At 52.5% G+C, this 20059-nt stretch overlaps 1 protein-coding gene across 6 annotated transcripts in view; it reads left to right on the forward strand.

Moving 5' to 3' along the window:
- The window catches only part of NRG2 (neuregulin 2), a 196062-nt gene that overhangs the window by 130291 nt on the left and 45712 nt on the right, over positions 1-20059 (forward strand). The window contains exon 1 of one of the 6 annotated variants that reach the window (XM_055286009.2): positions 8159-8323. The exons of the other annotated variants lie outside the window; for them this stretch is intronic. Within the exon in view, the coding sequence (XP_055141984.1) occupies positions 8233-8323 (91 nt within the window). The 5' untranslated portion in view covers positions 8159-8232. Of the gene's footprint in view, positions 1-8158; positions 8324-20059 lie in introns of those variants that run through there. 6 annotated transcript variants of the gene reach the window in all.

The following is a 20059-nucleotide window of genomic DNA, read 5'->3' on the forward strand; positions in this document are numbered from 1 at the left end:
TGAGGAGAAAGAATGGATGATTTGGGGCAGTGGGAAGGAGGACAGGGCCAGAGCTGGGTCTCTAGGGTCCCTGAGACCTGCCATAACCACTGTGAAGTTAGTGTCTGTGACATCGTCCATTGAGGAAATTCCCAGAAGGGCTAAGTCTGGCTTGGGAACCAGTACCCAGACCAGGCCAGGGAAGTTGGGCTGTTGTCCCAGGAGCAGCCAAGCCTGGGGTGGGCAGGGCTGGGCTGGGTTGGGCTAGGCTGGGCAGGGCTGAGAGAGAGAAGAGAATTTTTTGCCTCTGGGCTCATAAATGCCTATATTGGGCAAGGCCTCTTGTTTCCTTGGGCGGTGACCAGGAGTCTCTCCAAATTTGCCAGCCTGGGTTGAATTGTCTCTCTGCCTGGAAAGAGATTGCATCCTTCTAGAGGATCCCCCTCAGTCCTCAAGGGAATAAGAAGGATGCTGACCCCTGCAGCCTGACCTCCCAGAATGGATAGAGAGATGTGAGCAAATTCCATCCAAGAGGGTGGGCCGCTCATTACCTCTGCTAGGCTAGGATGGGAGCCACGGCGGGGGACAACTGTTTCTGGGAACCACGGCTCCCTTGGGTTGCTGATCCATGCAGTCACTGTGACCCAGGGTGGTGTAGATAGTCGCTAAGGCCTTGCTCATGGTCCCCAGAGCCCCCAGGCCAGCAAACAAGTCATTATGTCATTATATAAATAAATTAGGTACTTACATAGGCCTTGGTGTGTAAGTGCCAGTTGTTATTATTGCTGTGTAATTATGCAGTTAGCTTGATGAGGGGGGCAGGCAGAAGGGTTGAATCACCCCCCATCCTGGGGAAGGTAGACAGGCTCCCACCTCTCACCTCAGTGGGAACTGTGGCTCAGGGTCACCCAAGATAAAGTGCAGGAGTGTCCCAGGTGTCTCCCTGCAGATGGGGCCATTTACCCCAAGGCATGCCTTGGAAGAGGCTGGCAGCAGGAATGTAGGCAGCTTACTCACCTGCAGCAGGGCCTGGTACCATGCCACAGGCTTTCTGCCAGCTCCTGACTGCCTCTCCCAGCCTAACAGAGGGGCTTGCAGACAACAACCATGAGCTTCATCCAGGACAAGAAGCCCCAGAAGGTGGGGGCTGAGAGAGATCATGGGGCTGGGAGAAGAGCCGGTGGACAGAGTAACATCTCTTCTTCCTCATGGGCCTGGGAGTCATCTGCTCCTCTACTCCCAGTCCTTCCCCTCTCGCTGGGAGGTTTAGAACCTTAGGTTCCTCAGGTGTGAGGATCTCTCAACATCATTTAGTTCAACCTCACATTTTCTAGATGGGGAGGCAGGCCAGAGAGAGAAAAGTACTTACCCAAGGGCACACAGCAGGCCCCGGGGACACTGGAATTAGAGCCTGCTCTGCTGTCCTCCTTTGTCCTCTTGTTCACATGCTGTCCCCCCATCCCATTGTTGGGGCTGCTCCAGCTTCTCACTTCCTCTCCCCATCCTGCTGCCAGCCCTGTCCAGGCCTGCCTGTTGCCTCACCTCTCCCCTCGTTTGCTCTCCCATTGCTGCTTGGCTTTCTTCTCCCGGCCCCTGGAGCCAGGGGAGGCTCCCCACCTTCTCTTCGGCCAATGCTTTCTTCTCTCTTCTGGTCCCTCCCAGTTTGCTCCTGAGGCTCCTCCTGGGATGGGCCTGCCTCTTCCCTTCCACCTTCTGCCCTCTCCAAAGAGGGTCTGAAAACGAAGCAGGGAGGATGAATTCTCTTCTGGGTTTGGGATTGGGTGGGTTGAAGCAAGAAGAGCCTCCTAATGTGGGAGTGGGGACAGAGGTGCCCACCATGGCAGCTCCTACAACCAGAGTCCCAGCTCAGGCACTGCAACATCTGACCTTGTGTCCCATAGGAGCAAAGGAAAAGGGGACAGGGTCAAAAGGGCATGGCAAGGTGGTGCTAATCACTATTGGCACGGGCCTCTGAACATAAGGAGCTGCCTAAGACTGGGCCCTTTTCAAGTGTCCTCATTTCAGGGAGATGAGAGATGAATTTCCTCATCCACTCTGAAATCCCTGTGAGAAAGGCCTGTGGGCCCATTTTTTGTTTGTTTTTGTTTTGAAGGGGAAACTAAGTTTTGCTCAGAACGTCACAGTCTGTGGAGGACTGGGTTTGGAGTCTGGGTAGGTGGATATCAATTTCTCAGCTGTTCCAGGGATCAGTGAAGTTCATTCACTTAACGAGGAATGTGTGTGTGCATGTGTTGAGCAGGCAGGCACAATTCTGAGGGGAACAGCCAGGGTTCACAGGGCTGTTCTGTGTGTCTCTAGAAGCATTCTCACCTGGCAATCAAAAGCTTTTCTGCAGCGATCTGCAGCCCTTACTCCTTCAGCCATCCAGACTCTTGGTAGACAGGCTTTCTGGGTTGGCTGGCAGAGGAATCTGGAAGCGTATCTCCCTGTTTCGTAGCCTGAGTGCCTGGTGTGGAAAATGACTTTTTCAGATTAACCTTATCTCAGGAGCAAAACTGGGCCCAATTCCAAGTGTTCCAGTATCCAAGCTTGCCCTTTTTATCCAGCCCATACAGCCCCCTTCTTTCTGGCCACCTAGTTCTCTGCACTGACTGAGGGAGGCAGAGGTACGAATAAACCTTTTTAAGAGAAGAAACCCATTGTGGCTTCCAGGGATGCTGAAGCTACAGGCCATGATGCAGATTTGGCAAGAGGCCCTATCTCTCAGCTCTGATGCGTTAGGGGGCTCTCTAGGCCTAGCAACTGGGTCTGGCCCCCATGCACTCCTCAGGATCTGACTGGCTGCAGCCAGGCCCCCACTGCATCCTAGAGTCATGTGGGGAATGGGCTTCCAGGCTTTGCATAATCCTTCTGGATAACTGGGAATTTCTCTGGTCCTGCAGGGAGTGGCATTTTGATCTATTTCCTCCTCTGGCAGCCTCACTGAGTGAGGAGTGTGCCTCAGGACTTTCAGGCACTAAAATGAGAATAGCTAAGGGTAACAGTAGCCTCATTTTCTCCAAAGACTTTTAACTCACGGGCAAACATACCATGGGCTCGGAGATGGCTCAGGGATGTCTTCACCTGGGATGGAGAGAATCGGTTCAAGGAACTGCTTAAGGCTCTCCCTAATCTGAGGCCACTGAAGCTCTCCCCCAATAATTCCCGTGAAATAGTGAGTCCAAGGGGAGTGGGAAAACTTCAGCATGGTTCCCAAGACCCCCTTGCAGGAGAATTCTATAGGTAAGACTCGGAGTCCCAAAGTCTCAGGTAGGGGAAGAGGTAGTATGGGGTTTTTTCCCCTTTCACTCAAAGGCATTTTTGCACATGACTCAAACAAGTCTAAACTTCCCTAAACTTCAAAGTTTGCCAGGCACAGCCTCAAAGTGGAAGGGAAAATGTTAAAAAGGAAAAAAGTTTGTAAGCCAGTTAAACATTGTGTTTTTTCTTCTTAAAGGAATTGAATTAACTTGTTATGTTACTATTAGCGTCCCATTGTGAAAATAGGGTGGGTCTTTTCGGGGTGATGTGGTCTCTGGGCCCATCCCCAGGCCCTGCTCACTCTGCATGAGGTTGTACAAGGCATTGCACAACCTGTGGTAAGAGGAAAGAGTTCCCATGGCAACAGGCATGGCTCACAGGGTCATTTTCAAGCTCCTGGCAAGAGCGCTGGTCCAGGCCAGAGGTGCTCCAGATGCCTGGCTGTCCTCCCTCCCCTGAGAAACATTTGCTGTGGGAACTGGGAGGCTGGGGAAGTGGGAGCCCAGCTGGCATGCCCCAGGGTACCTTGTGACTCTCTCCACCTGCCCATAACCCAGGCACTAAGCATCAGTCATAGGGCTGTGGAGACTGTGCAGGTCTTGAGGCCACTGGTTAGGCTTGAGGGGTGAGGGCTTTCTCTACTCTCTTTCATCTCCTATCTTCTTGAGCAACACCATAGAGGTGTGCTTAAGAGTGTGAGCTCTGGGTACCCGCTGCAAGGGTTCCTAACCTTGCTCTGCCACTTACTAGCTATTGACTTAGACAATGACTTGACCTCACCTCTCTGTGCTTCAGTTTCTTCAACTGCAAAATGGGGATAATAGTAGACCTACTCCATAGTGGTGTTGTGAAGAATTAAGTGAGTTAATACTATCATATTAGTGACTCTTCCTACTACCATTTTCATTGCCTTTGCTGCTGGTTCAGGTACTCCTTACCTGACCCTCAAAATGTTCAGAGCCTGGCACATAAATGGCTCTAAGGAAATATTTGATGGTTGACCTACTTTGCTGTTTCCCTTGTCTCCACTATCTTCTCCTTCCCATCCATCCTGCACATTCCAGTCAGATTAATTTTTCTAATACACAAGTCACTCCCTTCCTCAAAAAACCATCCTCAACTTCCCGTTATTTACTAAATAAGGCCCAAAAGCCTCAGCTGGCAGTCCAAGTGTATCTCTGACCTGCTCACAAGCAGTCTAGTCTCAGAGTAAAGAGCATGGGTCCTAGTGAAAAATGGCCAAGGCTGGAGTCCTTGCTTTGCAGCTTCCTGGGTACATGACTGTGAATTAGAAGTCTCATTATTCCTAGCCTTTGTTTCCTCATCTGTAAAATGGGAATAAGAGCTGACCTCCCTCACAGGATTGTTGTGAGGATGACAAGAGATAAAATGTGTAAAGTGCTTAGCACTAGGCTGAGGCAGATAGTACGTGTCCCGTAAGTGTTTTCTATGTGTATTTGCAGCTCCCATAGTTTCCTAACATAAACCTGGTCTGCTCATTGTCTCCTGGGCAGGTGCCCAGGGAATGCTCCCCCTAGATCTTTGTCGTATCCCACTCATCTGGAATCTCTCACCTGCCCCCCATCAAAATCCTACCCACCCTTCAAGCTCTTCTTCAAGCCCAACCTCCCTCAGCACTAGATCTGGATACTCCAGCCCAGGGAGAGTGCTTGTGCCCCCTTTGAATTTCCATGCCACTTCTGACTCGTATCATTCATTTGATACCAAGCCATGAGCTGCTCTGGACTGCTGGGAGAGCTACACCCAGGAGAATTGTCTTCATCTGGCTGCAGTCCCCCAGTTTGAGCCATTTTTTTCTTGCTAATACCCTTGGCCATTCTTTACTAGTGAAAGGAGGGTCACTTATCTATCCCACAAGGAGGTACCTACTACCTACTTTGTACCAGAAACTGGGGTCACAATCCCAAAGGGGCTTTTACTGTAGTGGAAGAGATGGAGGTGGAAATGAAGAACAATAGTCAAGGGTTCTTATAGGGATACATCAAAAGAATTCAGGAAGCAGAGGATCTCATCATTGCCCTCTCCCACCCCTCACATACATGCCGAAGAGCTTTCCGTAGCAGACCATTGCTCTTAAGATTAAACCCCAGTGTCTTCATTGGACCTACAACTGTCCTGCTTGATCTAACCACTGCCTGCCTCCTCTCCAGGCTCCTTTTACAACATTTATACCATCTCTCCACAGACCTCCCACAAACCCCATGTGTACACACACACACCTTAGACACAGGGATACACTCATATGTACACACACCTCATGCACATACACACCCATGTGCACACTCACACTCATATACCCACATCCCATACACACATGCACACGTCCACGTGTGCACATACGCACACACACACCCCTCAGCACACTCTTTTTCAAAGGTACAAAAGCTCCTTCTTGCTTCAGGGATATTGGATGTGCTGATACTTCTGCCAGGAATACTCTTCCCCCAGTACCTCTTTAGTACCTCTTTAGTATGGCCAACTCCTACTCATACTTCAAATCCCAGTTTAAGTGTTTCCTGGGGAAAGCCTTCCTTCACTACAGTTTGTTCCCTCTATCAAGCTGTGTGTCAACATATGTAAATGTTTGTTGAATGCATGTCTCCTTAATATTTCGCACAAATTTTAATCAATCCATTATTTGTGTAATTAGCTATTTGTCCATCCCCACCAACCTTTATGTAAGGAGGGCCCATGTCTGTCTTGCTCACTGCTGTATCTCCAGCACCTAGCACTGTGCCCGAAACACAGTAAGCCTGACTACCTATTTGCCAAAGAATGAGTGCAGAGGTCAGCTAGCCCAAAAAGGGAGAGAGATCCTAGGCAGAGAGCTTAGTATAGTACGCGCAAAGGTATGAGAGGAGACAGAGTAAGCGTGTGTGACTTGTAGGTAAAGTGGCTGAGGTATAGGCTTTGGGGGCTAGAAGGCTGTGAGCTAGGGCCAGGTAGAATAGGGCTTTGGACACCCATGAGCAGTTTAGGTTTAACCCATTGGTTACAATGAGTGAAGTGATCTAGTTTGTGTTTTAGAAAGCTCACTCTGGCCCGGGCGCAGTGGTTCATGCCTGTAATCCCAACACTTTGAGAGGCTGAGGCAGGTGGATCAGGAGGTCAGGAGTTCGAGACCAGCCTGACCAACATGGTGAAACACCGTCTTTACTAAAAATACAAAAAGTAGCTGGGCATGGTGATGCAGGCCTGTAATCCCAGCTACTCAGGAGGCTAAGGCGGGAGAATCGCTTGAACCCAGGAGGAGGAGGTTGCGGTGAGTCGAGATGGCACCACTGCACTCCACCCTGGGCGACAGAGTGAGACTCCATCTCAAAAAAAAAAAAAAAAAAAAAGAAAAAGGAAGAAAGCTCACTCTGATGGCCTTGGAGAGGTCAGAACTGAGAGGCAAGACTTCAAGAAAGGAGACCATTGTCTATGGGATAGGAAAAGGGAATGAACCAAGGCAGTACCCCAATGGCTGAGGAGGGATGGATGCGAATGCCATTTTGGAAACTGAAGAGCAGGGGTTGAAGCAGAAGTGAGACCTGGCCCCTGGCTCTGGCTCTGCCCAGGGCCCCTTGCTGCCCACCTCACAGAAAGTGATACTGTGTGAAGTGGGGTGAGTACTCGCTCTCCCTCAGTTGGGGTGGGGTACAAGGGTTGTCTCTTACACTTGCCCCCCCTGCAGAGCTGGCCCCTGATGAGACAGACTTGCTCCCCAAGAGCACCAAAGATCAGCCCTTTGCGTGGCCATCACCTCCACCTTCCCCCTTTCTGTGCTCCCACCCCACAAGTTTGGCCTCAAGTTCTGGCCGCATCCCCAGACAGCCCTGGAGCTCGAGTCCCTGGCCTTGACCCAGAGTCCTAAGCCTGCTTCAGGCTCTCCTAAGGAGAACACTGTCCAGAGAGGCCTTCGGACCCTTCCTGAGGAGATAGAGGACTGGGTGAGATGATCTTTGACTTGGATTCTGGTTGGGATGGCTGTAAGGGGACACCTCAGGCAGAGCTAGGCAGGCAAACCGCAGGCTCAGGCTTTCTGGGAGCCAGAAGAGGGAGAGCCTTTGCTATGTAACCCTTTCAGCACCACACCCAGGCAGGAGGGAGGACGCTGTCTTCTCCAGCAGCCCCTACCCAATGGTTTGTGGGACGGGGGCGGGGGTGGGGAGTCAGTGTCTGAGTTCACCTCCGCAGGCCTTGTAGAGAGGAGCCAGCTGGTGCCGGCAGCCTGGGCTGTCGGAGTTGCAGCCAGAGTGTGTGGGAGGGGGGGCTATAAGCCACCTGGGGCACCCAGGTTCCCTGCAGAGTGCAGCCCGCCCTGGCTGGGAGGGGCTCTTGGGCCACAGACCCCTTGCTGCCAGGCACAAATGGTGGTTGCGTTAAAGGTGTTCCCCAGATGGCGGTATCCCACGGGGCTGAGGCCAGACCTGCAGGCATGAGAGGCACAGGCAACCCGCCTGTACGGCCGGGGGTGCCTCGAGGTTGTGGAGACCCACTGCAAGAGCCAAGGGAGCTCGCTACCCCGTTGGGCTGGCTAGCGGGCTTCATTTTGGTCCCTTCCTGGGCCCTTTTCTCGCTGTCTCCCCACCCCCATGCTGTCCTTAGCCTGGCCCTCGCTGGGGGATCTCTACTCCGCCCTCCCCAATCATGCTTAGGCCCCCAGCCCAGCTCAAGCCCTCTCTTCGGCGCGGAAATGTGTGGCGCCCTGTTTAGGCGCCGGTCTTGCCTACCTCGGTGGGCCCAGGGAGGGGGCCTAGGGCCCAGACCGGCTGCCCACACGCCCCCGCGGCCCGAGCCGGTGGAGGTGGGGGGGCGAGGGTGGCGGGCGCGGGAGGGGAAGAGTTAAGGCTCGCTGCTCCCCTCCCCCGGAGGGTGTGACCGCCTATAAGAAAGGCGCCGCGCTCGGGCACTGAGGCTGCAGGCGGCGGGGGCGCAGCGCGGCAGCGGAGAGCTGAGGCCGTCCCACCGCCTGGGACCCCGTGCAGAATGTCGGAGTCCAGGAGGAGGGGCCGCGGCCGCGGCAAGAAGCACCGAGAGGGGAGGAAGCGGGAGAGGGAGCCCGATCCCGGGGAGAAAGGTAGGGCACCTCCGCGCGCCCAGAAACCCGGTTTCCCTGGGAGAAACCTGCCGCCCGCTCACCCGCCCCCAGCGCCGCGCGGGTGAGTCTGGGCTGCGCTAGCTGCCGCCGCGGTGACAGGCATCGAGGGCGCGCGTGCCTGCGTGCGAGCGGGTCGTCGCGGCAGGGAGGGCAAGGGGCTGCGTGCCAGGAGCCCGACAGTGGCTGTGGGAGCCTCTCCCCCGGCGGCTGCGTCCCCATGCCGGGGCGGGCAAGAAGCGCTGCACGCTGGTACCGGCCTGCAGGCTAGTAGCCCTGAGCAAGCGGGGATGGAGCCGCGGGTACCGACAGAAAGGCGGCAGCTGAGCAGACGCTGGGCCCGGCCTGGCCGCCGAGCGCTCCGGGAGCTGTCACTGCCTTCCCTTCCTCGGAGGGATCCGAGCCCTAGGGCTTGCCCCTACCCATGTGCCACACCTCCCTCCGTTCTGCTCGGCCATTGGAGCGTGGGCAACAGCGCCCGCCAACTCCGGGGACTCGGAGGGGATGCCCTGCCCCTCTCGCGAACCCCAGAGAGAAGGGGAGCCGCTGCTTCTGTGACAGTTCCCTCGGTACTGGACCAGACATTGGGCAATTGTCCCTCTCTGGTCTTCGGGAGTGACTCCCTTGGGCCCTTGGGTTCTGTCCCTGCCTGGAGGAGCAGAGCCATGATTTTCGACCCACTTTCGTGCCCTCCCTGGGCAGCTGCAGAGTCAAAGAGGAGTGCACTGGTCTCGGTCTTCTCAGAGGCGGCCCGGGACATGCACATCCTCTCCGTAGAACCAGGCTTGCACTGGGGCCCAATTGGGGAAACCCTGGATTCTTGGTTCTTTTCTTCAGGCAAGCGTTTTGTTAATTTTGTGCTAATTTTATGTGTTTTGTACGAGTCACAGGCAAGCCATGTTCAAATGCTTTATCTCCATTTAATCCTCATAACAATCCTGGGAGCAGGTGGTCCTATCTCCATGTTACAGAGGGAGTAACAGAGGCTTACTGAAGTTAAAGTAACAAAGTACGTTCCAGAGATAAGACTGGGCTTCAAAGTAGCATTCTCAGGACAAAGGTGCTTATCTTGCTGGGTCTCTATCCCCTCACTGGAGTGCCCACCAGATCGGCAACATAAAAATGCCTTCAAAAGAGCGTTTGGCTGGAAGCTGGGAGGCTTCGATGGTGCTTGAGAATTTGGCCAAATCCCTTTCCTTTCCTGAATTTCTGTGCAATGATAGGGAAGGGGTAGCAAGGCTCTGAGGTCTCTATTGGGAAGAGTCTAGGCGTCAAACACTATTTTCAGCAGGGTAGAGAGAAGCAGCTAAGGAAACTTAAAGGCCAGAACTGTGTTCTCCTTTTTAAGAAAGGAGAACATTTCTGCCGGACAAGTGTGTCTTATAGCTCTTCCTAAGGACAGGTGGTCTGCTATGAGGAGCCTGTGGGTCAGCTCAAGCTGGGCTCCTGCAGTGTGGGATGAGCTCCCAAACTGAGATCTGAAAGAATGCAGGATGCCTCTTTTTATGATTGAAAATTTATGGATTTGGTTCAGTGAGCCACCTCCATTACCCACCCCACTCCCATTCCCCCTACATACACATCCTACCTTGGGCATTTTGGAAGGCTAGCTAAGTAAGAGCACCCTCTCAATGTCAAGGATGCAGGAGCTGAGCTGGTAGCGAGCACTCGGTGGCTTCAGTTGGTGGGAATCACTAGTGCCAGGGAAATGCACGTGGAAAGTATGAGCAAGTAATTCACTAAAACCTTCAGCTTAGATGTGGGGTGGGAATCTGGAAAGTGAGAGGGAGAAAGGAGGGGAGAGAGAAGGGGACACTAATTAATGGGCTCCCCCGGTCCTTGACCACACACTCAGCACCCTCCAACAACTCCTTAGCAAATAGCAGGAAGAGGTACCTCTTTCCACACAAACCCAGGCCAGTGTAGGGAAATGGGCTTTTCCCCTGCCTCAATGCAGGAGTGCTGGGTGGGGCTGAACTGCAGGTGTGAGCTCTGCTCCATGACTCACTGAGAGTTTGTGGGTCTGAGGCTTGGTATCCCTAACTGGGAACTGGGTCCCCCCATGCCCCATTTCCCCTTCTCCCCAGCTCATAGCCTTGCCAGCCTTGGCAGCAGTGCTGGGGGTGTTGGGTAATAAGCCCACTCATGGTATAGTGGAATGGCACAGCGGGAAGCCAGGCATCTGGGGTTCATCCCTGTTGGACCTTTGTGTGACCTCAGACACTGTCCTCCCTTTCTGTGGGTCTCTGGATATGCAGTCTACTCTCAGCCCTCACCTTCTACATGAGAAGGGCAGAGCCTAAGCCTGCATACCCAGCATCTCTGAGAACCCCTAGAGGAGAGCCGTGAGGTTGGAGGAGTGGGGAAAATTGGCCTTAAAGAAAATCAGAATCCCTGTAGTTGCTACGTTGTTTTAAAGAATGACTTTGGAAGGGGATTCTAAGTTACCAGCCTTTTCTGTGTGCCCCAGTTGGTCAGGATTTCATTTAAAAAAAGTCTCCTCTGCTGGAGGTCCCTGTGAACTGAGAGTCTGAAGCTGCCCACAGGCAGACATGGAGCAGGCTTTGGTCTTCACCAGAGTGTCCTGGAGTGTGAAGGTAGATTAGCATCACTAGCTGAGGGCTCTGGACACATCTCATTTCAATTCCCTGGACACAGATAAATCTTTTCAAAGCCTTTCTTTCCCATCTTTGCTATCTCCTGCCTCTGATAAAGATGCTGCCCTGACTTCTAAAGCAAACTCCCTTCTTTAGGCTGTCCAGGACCAGGTCAGAGGTGGGATATGCTCATGTGCATGTGTCGGAGCCACATCTGGGGGTTGCTTCTGGCAGCCTCCACCTCTGGTCTTGGCCCCTGGCTGACCCTGCTGAGCCAGGCACCTTGAGCTGTCCTCCTGCCACTCTGGAGCTCAGCCTATGCCTCATGCTCTGCTCTGGCCTCGAGGTTCATTACAAACAATAACAACAAGCAGAGAGTAACTTTGTACTTCCCGACAGTCTTTCATCCTGAGAGCTCAAAGCAATTTACAGACCAGGACTCATCAGTCTTTATCCCCGGTCCCAGGCATTTGGCAGGGGTGAAGAGGGGACCGAGAGCTCTAGTCTTTCCAGATTGGCACAGCGGTACAGCTGGGGTAGGGCAGTGAGTCACCTGGGTTGGGGGAATCGGATGGCCAGTAGGTCTGGGATAGAAGTAAAATTGGACTACTGGCTTTAGGTTGCAAACAGAGGGGATAGTCCCCCTTAAAAGAGTATGAGCTGGGCCATTCCTTCTCCTAGGTGGAGACCTAGGCCCTCTGGCCTGTGTGGGCTCATTGAGTTGCTGGAGGAAGAAGCAGCAGCTTTTTGGAAGCAAAGTCCCTTGGAGTCAGATTTTTGCAGGAATCCCAAAGTGCTGCCTGGTGCTGCCTTCTTCCCCTTGGTGCTGGGAGCTTCAGGGCCAAGTCAGGGAAGCTCTGACATTAGGGCAGTACCAAAATGAAGATACATGGAGGAAAAGGTGCTGGCCCAGCCTGGGCAGGCCCTAGCCCTGGCCTTGGGGTTGGTTTCCCAGTTGCTACCCATGCCTGGTCAGCGCCACTTACTCCACTAGCCCTCCTCTGTTCTCTAGCCCACCAGGCTGGCCTGAGGGACTGTTACTATATGGAAGAGGGGCTTAGGAAAAAACAAAACAAAACAAAACAAAAACCCCTGGCAAAGCATTGCCAAAGCATGAGACCTGGGCCCCATTGGAGCCATGTTCTCATTGTGTTTTCCCACCATTTCTGAGCCAGTAGCACACCCTTTGTAACTTGGTGGGAAGCAAGTAGTGGCCCATTTTCCCAGTCTTCCTCCAGCCTAGCCATCCTCTCATCAAGACTTCCAGGCTCTGGCCACAGGGTAGCTACATAAACTGCATAAACTACATGTACGTTCACTCATCTTTGTGTATTCAATTCTGCAAGCATTAACTGAGCTTCTATTATGTGAATAGACAACAGGCCCTGCCTTCAGGAAGCTCAGAGAGACAGATCCTTATACAACTACCTATGATCAGAACTGAGGGTAAGACCAGAGATAAATGTGCAACATCTGGTGAGGGGGGGAATAACTTGTTCTCCTAGGATCCTAGCCTGGATGGTGAATAGGAACTTACCAGGGAAAGAAAAGGGACTTCTTAGAAGTAGAAACATGTCCATGACCAACTTGCATGGGAGACAGGGAGGCAGCTCTCATTTACTAAGGACTTACTACAGGCCAGTACTGATACTATAAAGTATAGGTATTGTTTTATCATCCTCACTTTACAGATGAGAAAACCGAGGCAGAGAAAGTCCCGTGATTAACCATGAATTAGTGGCAGGATGAGATCTTAAGTTCAAGTCTGCCCCCTGCCCTGCCTCAGTCATGCACAGTCCACCTGGCTCTGGGCTCTTCCATGCCCCTCAACAAAAACCAGGGAGAGACAGAGGATCTCTATTGGTCCACTGGGAGCAGGCCCTCCCCATCAGATCAACTGGTCAGATATCTACTTCCTGGGCTCTTGGGTGGGGTTTAGAGGATACAAAGATAAGTGGGTTGAGTCCCTGCCCTCACAAGGAGCTTGCAGTGTTACTGTGGCAGGAAGGTGTGAACAGGAACCATGAACACTGACACGGGAGGGTAGCACTGAGGCCTTGAGGCTGCACAAATAGGCAGGAGCTCCTGAGAAGATAGTGGTTTATTATGGTCAAATGGCCTAGCCAGAAACCAAGCTAGAGGTCTAAAGTCCAGCTAGATCTAGCATCAGAATGGATAGATATCTGGTCCTATGGAGCCCCTTATGCAAAAGATGAACACTTAAATTATTGGGAAACTGATTTAAAGCACAAACTCGGGACTTGTTAGAAGTACAATTTCTTGGGACCTACCCCTGACCTACTGAATCAGTAACTATGGGGATGGGGGCCAGTAATGTGCATTTTAGCAAGCCCCCCTCCCACCCACCATTTATTATGATGCATGCTCATGTTTAAGAACCACTGATTGAGCTGGGTGGCCCAGCCTCCTGGAGCAGAGCCCTGTAGAGGGCCTGTCAGTTCCATAGGTGTTAACTCAGCTCCTCAGTGTCAGGCATGAGGCTTGGGGTCTGCAGTGCTGGCTGAGATCCTGTCACCTGGCAGGACAAGATAGACATGAACAGACCTAATTCCAACTACAAGGCTGACCCTGGCAAGAGATGACCCAGAACAGATAGAAGAGACTAACTCTAACCAGAGGAATCTGAGGAGGCTTCGTGGAGGAGGATATGGGGTTGAGGCAGACTTTGGAGCATGAGAAGGACTTTGGCAAAGGGGCTAGGTGCCCAGATTGAAGAAGTCACTTAAGCAGGTGTGGAGGCTTGGAAACAGGATATTTGGGGAAATAAGGCACAATCCAGAAGGTATGCTGCCAAACAGTGGATTTTCTGACTGCCAGGCTAGTGAGTTTGGACTTATCTTAATCAGCAGGGAATGAAGGGTTCTGAGCAGGAGGGTGACCTAGTCCAAGCTGCTCTTTAGGCATCATAGCCACATAGCTCTTTGTGAAAGGATGGGAAAAGGGAGGGCACAGTCAGGAGCTCCTGCAGTAGCCCCAGCTGAACCGTCAGAATGTGCATGTGGTGATGGGTGGGTAGAGGAGGCCACAGGCTTTGCCTCGGGATAGCTTGCCAGCTGCAAACACTTTGGGAGGATTCTGGGGGGTTGGACCTGGCAAACGGGCTGTGACTTCTGGTGCAGTCAAGTGAGGTCTGGGTCTGAACTCATAGTTCACTCCCTTCACTGTAAAGATGGAGAAACTGAGGCCCAGAGAGGGAAGTCCACACACCAAGGCAAAGGACTTGGCCCTATAGGGCAAGAATGAGGGCAGCAGCCTGCTCCCCTCAACCAGCCACTGCAGCCTGGGTCTCACCACTCACGCCTGCGGTGCAGATGGATTCCTCTCAGTTCCGTGAGTACATCGTGGTTCCTTCCGGCCTTGTTCCTGTGAACCTGCTGTTCACTTTGCTTGGCACATGTTCTCTCTTAGCCAACTCTTGCTCATCCTTCAGGCCCAGCATAGACTTTGTTTCCTCCACAGGGCCTTCCTGGTCCCCAGGGTGAGGAGCACATTGCTCAGCTAGAATCTCTGCCAGGGCCAAGGCCACATCAACTTGACCCTCAGCACTCGAAATGTGCTCAGTGCTCAATCCATTCTTGAACGAACACATGAATAAGGAGATTCTCAAGCTATTTCACCCCTGTATGTGGAGACCTAGCTGGCCACTCCTGTTTGAAGAGGGTCAGTCTCATGGAAGGAGGCTGCCCCAGTTGAGCTTCCTGCCCAGACTGGAGCCCCTTAATGGTTGGGCAATGGTAGGCTGATCAAGAGTCGTCTTTCAGTCAGGGCCCCAACTTCATTATCTGCTCTGCCATTCTAGGGCAGATGCCTGTTTGAGCTGATGGGGAGGGAGACGGATGAGTTGGGGAGGAGTGTTGGGTGGGAAAGGGCTCTGGGATTACCTGTCAACGGACCCCACCCTCCAGCGAGTGCTCACAGCAGTCTTGATCTGGGCTGCTCTGAGGCACCCATCAGTCACAGTCCAGCCTTACATCATTAATTCATTTTCTTGGCCTGTGATCAGTGAACACCTACCCAGTGGCAGACACCAGGAAACACGGCGATTCTGCAGCACATACCCCCACCAGCTCCTCACAGTCTAGAAAGATAAGAACCTGATTTTCTCCAAGGTGAGAAGCCCCGAGAAGAGCGTGTGAAAGGGTCAGGAAGTCTGTGAGGCAAAGACTGCTTCTAGCTGGGTGGATTAGTGAAGGTGGAGGCATCTGAGATCTTGAGGGATTTAGATTAATAAGAGCTGCCGGTTATTAAGTTATCTCTGTTTCAGGCACTGTGCGAACTTCTTGACATACATTACCCTCATTTAATTCTCTCCACAATCTTAAAAGTGGATGAGATTGTCCCTGTTTCACAGACAAGGAAATGAAGGCTCAGAGAGTTTAAGTAACTTGCCTAGTTATACAAGTGCTGGGCAGAGCCAGAATGCCCAGTGGCATCCGTCTGACCCCACAGCCTGCATGTCTGACCCTCTCAACTCGGCTTCCTGTGTGAAGGATGGCATTTAGGGGAAGCAGGAGCAGAGGGCATGGAGGCAGGGCAGAATAGGCATGGGCATGTTTGGGGAGCAACCAGTGATTTGGTTTGCCTGGAATATACGATTCCTGAAGGGAAGTGGTAGGGGAATGTAGAGAGGCAAGTTTGGGAAGGAAGCCCATTCACTGACCCAGCAAACATCCCCTGAGGGCCCTGGCTACCAGGTAAGGAAGGTGGGCGGCCTTTCTCTACAGACATCACAGAGCCAAGGAAGGTTTCTGAATGGCCGTGAGGCACATTGAGGTGGAACTGCCAAGTGTACACTGTTCATGTCATGGTACTGGGGGGCTGGGGAGCAGTATGACCTGAGCCAGGGCCTGGCAGATGATGGGGAGTTATGAGGATAAGAGGCATGATAGAAGCCAAATGGACTCAGCCTTTGGGGAAAGTCAAGAGAGACACAGGGTTGTCACAGATAAAGTGACTGAAAGAGGGAATCCAGGAGAAGGAGCAATCTTGGAAGAGAAGATGGAGAAACTGGTTTTCTGCATGTTATATTTAACCTAATGACTAAATACCCAGGGAGGAAGGTGTTCATTTTGGGGTGAGTTCTTTCCAGTCCCCTTGCCCTCACTAGCCTGGACCCACAAGGACCACATTTCTGTCCTCCCAAGCTCCCAGGGTGCCTAAGCTGGGACTTTCATGCTTGCAGTTGAATTTGAAGGAAAGAGACAGGGCCTCTGGCAGCCTGGGCACCCTGCACCCATGGTGAGCACATGAGCCTGTTCCTGCTCTGCATCAGGCCTGCTAAGACCTTTCTCCTGAAACCCAGCATTTCTTCAAAACCTTATACGTTTATTTTATCTTAAAAATCCACATGAACTTAACACTCTTCTCCACCATATGTCTGTTTGTTCTGATACAAAGGTGCTGCTTTTCCTTATTAATAAGCTTGGCAGACCCTCAGAAAGAGGCCCTGAGATCATCCTATGGCTTTGCATGTATCCCAGTTTGAGAAGCCAGTCTTTTCTGCATGTACAGGGTGCCTCCCCTTTTCCCCAACCCCTGCTACATTTCCCCAAGACTCAGAGCTTCAGAAACAACTTTCTCCAGCCAGGCCAAGGAGGCAGGAAGCACAGGCCCACCCCAAAGAGGATGAGGCTCTGGGATCCCCTTCTTGACCCTTTCTGAATTCCCTGAGCAAGAGATGGCCTAGTCCACCCACAGCAGACCCTTTCCACAGAAGGTTCTCCTGGGCCAGGGCCCAAGACTTTGGCCCAGAGCCCAGCTTTCCCCAGTAGGGAGATTAAACAGAGTTTGGGTAAATGGTAACAGTTTTCCAGAACTGCCATCTCTGCTTTGTCCCCGACCTCTACCCTCAGCAGCTGAAGAGGTGATAGTGGTCAGAGGCCTTCCATCCCTCCATAGAGAGCTTTCTCTTGCTCCATTCCTCTAAAATAGACAGAGTGTGGTTTATAAATGAGTCAACTGAGGCCCAGAGAGGCTAAACTACTTATCTAAGGGCAGACAGTTGAGAAACTGGGAGACTGGGACAAAGACCTGAATTGCTGTGTCCTCAGCTGCCTCTCTTTCCCCTGTTCCTGCCCTGCTTCCTCTGTGCCTCATCCGTGCCAGCTCTAGGTGTCTACGGCATGTGCCGCAAGCACTGCTAAGAACACAGGGAGACTGAGGCATCTGTACTGAGTATCCCTATGCCTACCCCAGCAACTGTTGCCCTGCTCTGTGAACCTGTGCCATCTCTCCCAGACACAGGTGACAACCCCCTCATCCCCCATCTCTGCTACTCATGTGCCTGTATCCCAGCCCTGCAATGGGTGGAGCACTGCGGTGTGGACTTGCATGACTCTGGGGATGAGGCATCTCTCCCTGGCCTTGCAGAGCCCTGAGGAGGCCAGTGTTTCTCTCAGGATGCTTGGCTCCTGGCAGAGGGGGCTGTGGGTGGGAATAGTGTTGTCCCTGGTGGTCAGGCCTGGGCCTGTGCATACCTGCCCTCACATTGCAGGTTGGGTGTCAGTGGATGGATGCTTCTGGATGGGCAGGTGAAGCTTTAAGGCAGGAATCATTTCTGTTGGTCTTGGTGCTGCCAAGTTTGTCTCCTCCTCCTCCCTTCCCCTTCTTCTTTACCTGCCCTCCTGGTGCAGCGTCTGCCTCCCCTCTTCAGTTCTCATCCCAGCTGGCCTGGCCCCTCTTCTCCAGCTTGCAGCTGAGGTGCCAGGCACCTGGGCTGCTGAGCTGAAAGCCCATCAGGTCTAGGCTGGTTTTCACTGGTGCAGGGAAGGTGGTCATCTTTGAGGATCAGCCTTTGTGGGAGCCCTAAACAGGAGGCAGAGACCAACCCGACGCCAGGGCCATGTCTTATTTGGCACCAAATCCCTGGTTACTGGTAAGTGCCTCGTACATCATAGGGACTGTTGCATGTGGGTATTTGTTGGATGGATATAAGAAGAGGGCAAAGCAAGCCCAGGTGTTGGGCTGGGCCTAGGTGGCTGAGGGAAATGTGGCTCAGGGAAAGCCAAGCAGCCCAGCTGGGCGTACACTCCCTTTGGGAGTCTGTCCTGTGAGTGTGAAATGGCTCTTCTGCAGGCCATGGGTAGGATGCCTGGCTGCCTAGGCCATCTGTGCCCACTTAAACCAGCTGTGTTTTTAGTTGAGTGGGTTTTTTTTTTTTTCTTTCTCATTTGAACTTGGAGTCTGTAATTAACCTCCAATAGGTTGCAGTCACTTTGTGGGTGGGACAGGGGTGGGAAGGGGGCTGGCCCGCAGCTGGCCAGCAGCAGGACAGTGGGAAACTTTGATGCCAGGCAGGCTGGCCACATTGTCTCCAGGTGTTGCCCTGCAAAGGGAACTGCTCAGCCTTAGTCATGAGGTGAGGATCATTAACCCTTTTAACAGCCTGCTGCCCCTGCCTGCTGGGTGCCGGGAGGGAGGCAGAGCCAGGTCCTCCCTGGCTGGGTTGCCCAGCCATGTCCTGAGCGTCTGTCTTGCTCTCAGATCTGGGTAGGCTCCGCACCCACCGCCCACTGCCGAGAGGAATGAGGTTAAGCTGCTGGCAGCAGCGGCACCCCCTGGCCTCGGGGCTGGGATGTGGGAAGGGAGCAGTCCTGGTTGTCGCTGCTGTTGTCGCTATCTTTAATGAGGAGCTTTCTGGGGATAGCCTGTCAAACAGATACAGGCCAGAAGTCCTGGCTTGGCACCAGGAGATAGGAAGCAGAAGCCACCGGATACCCTGTGGCCCAACTCATGGCAACCATGGGGAGGTGTCCTAAAGTTTTACGGAGCCCGTCCTGGAGGAAAATCTTTTTGTGGAGGCCTGGGCCATCCTTGAGAGAGCTTCTTCTTGTTCTTATAAAGCTGCCAAGGGAGACCTCCCCACATCCCCACACCTCAACTCCAGTGAACCCTTGTCCCAGGAGGAAGAGAACTGGATGAAGTAGCCTCTGGGCTTCCCCCAAAACCCAAGGAGTATGGGAGCTCAGCAGAGGGTGCTTGGTCTGAGGAGGAAATCTTAGAGGAAGGAAGAGCTGCCCAATACCCAAAAACCTGCATCAGCCATCAGCTTGCCACCTGTCCCTTTCATCTCTGGGGAAGGAGGTGCTGCAGGGATCAGGGTGTCAGTAATGGCCATGGGTGCAGAATGCTGGGAACTTTCTCCCCCTTCTTGTGCACACAGAACTTCCTCTTGCTTTTGCTGGATGCCTCTCATCTGTCCACTCTTCCGTGTGCTGGACCTTTGAGGGTCCCCTTTCTGCATGAGAAAATATGCATGAACCCCCAGGACTGCTGCTCCTCCCTTCAGCCACAAAGCTGAATTTATGGAGAAATTCATTGCAATATCGTTATTATTAGCAGAACACTGGAGACAACCTAATACGCTCATCTGAACAATGAAATATTATGCAGCTATTGAAATGATTCTAGACTTGGAAAAATGTTTTGAATGTATATTGACTGAGAAAAGTGGGATATAAAGCAGTTTGGAGAGAAAAATCTTTTGGGAGACATTTGAAAATGCCTACAGTGGCTTTCTCTCTGTTGGTAATTGAATTGATTTAAATGTGGTTTTCTTTTTCCTTACTTGTGTAATTTTTTCACAACAAAAATTTCTTATGTAACAAAACAACAACAGAAGGGGACAAGCTAAACTCTTTGGGGAGTAGGGGGTGGTTACTCCATATACAGCTGGATCATTTCTGTCTGGGGCCAAACACAGAACCTGGCTCATAGCAGGCATTCAATAAACAGGGGAAAGGAGAGGTGCTCAATACTCAAGGGCCCAAGTAGTCCATCAGCTTGCTGCCTACCCCTCCATCTGTGGGGAAGGAGCAGCGGTAGGGATCAGAGTGTCGACTGAATGGGGGATAAATGCCTGCCAACTGCTTCAGTTCTTTCCCTGACAGATCCCATGCATCCCAGGAAGCCTGTTCCTCTGCTTGGTTCAGCTCTGGCCCCAAGACATTCTTGAGACATGGTGCGATGATCTCTATACCCATACGCTAGCATTGTAGTGTGGGCCCTGGGCTGTAAAAGAGAAACAGGCAATATCAGACCTAGCTCAGAGGGGCTGATCTAGCCCAGTCATGTCTGAGGTCCCGTTAGAGCTGTCTCTGGA

This window comes from Symphalangus syndactylus, chromosome 7, assembly GCF_028878055.3.
Source record: "Symphalangus syndactylus isolate Jambi chromosome 7, NHGRI_mSymSyn1-v2.1_pri, whole genome shotgun sequence".
Classification (NCBI taxonomy): domain Eukaryota; kingdom Metazoa; phylum Chordata; class Mammalia; order Primates; family Hylobatidae; genus Symphalangus; species Symphalangus syndactylus.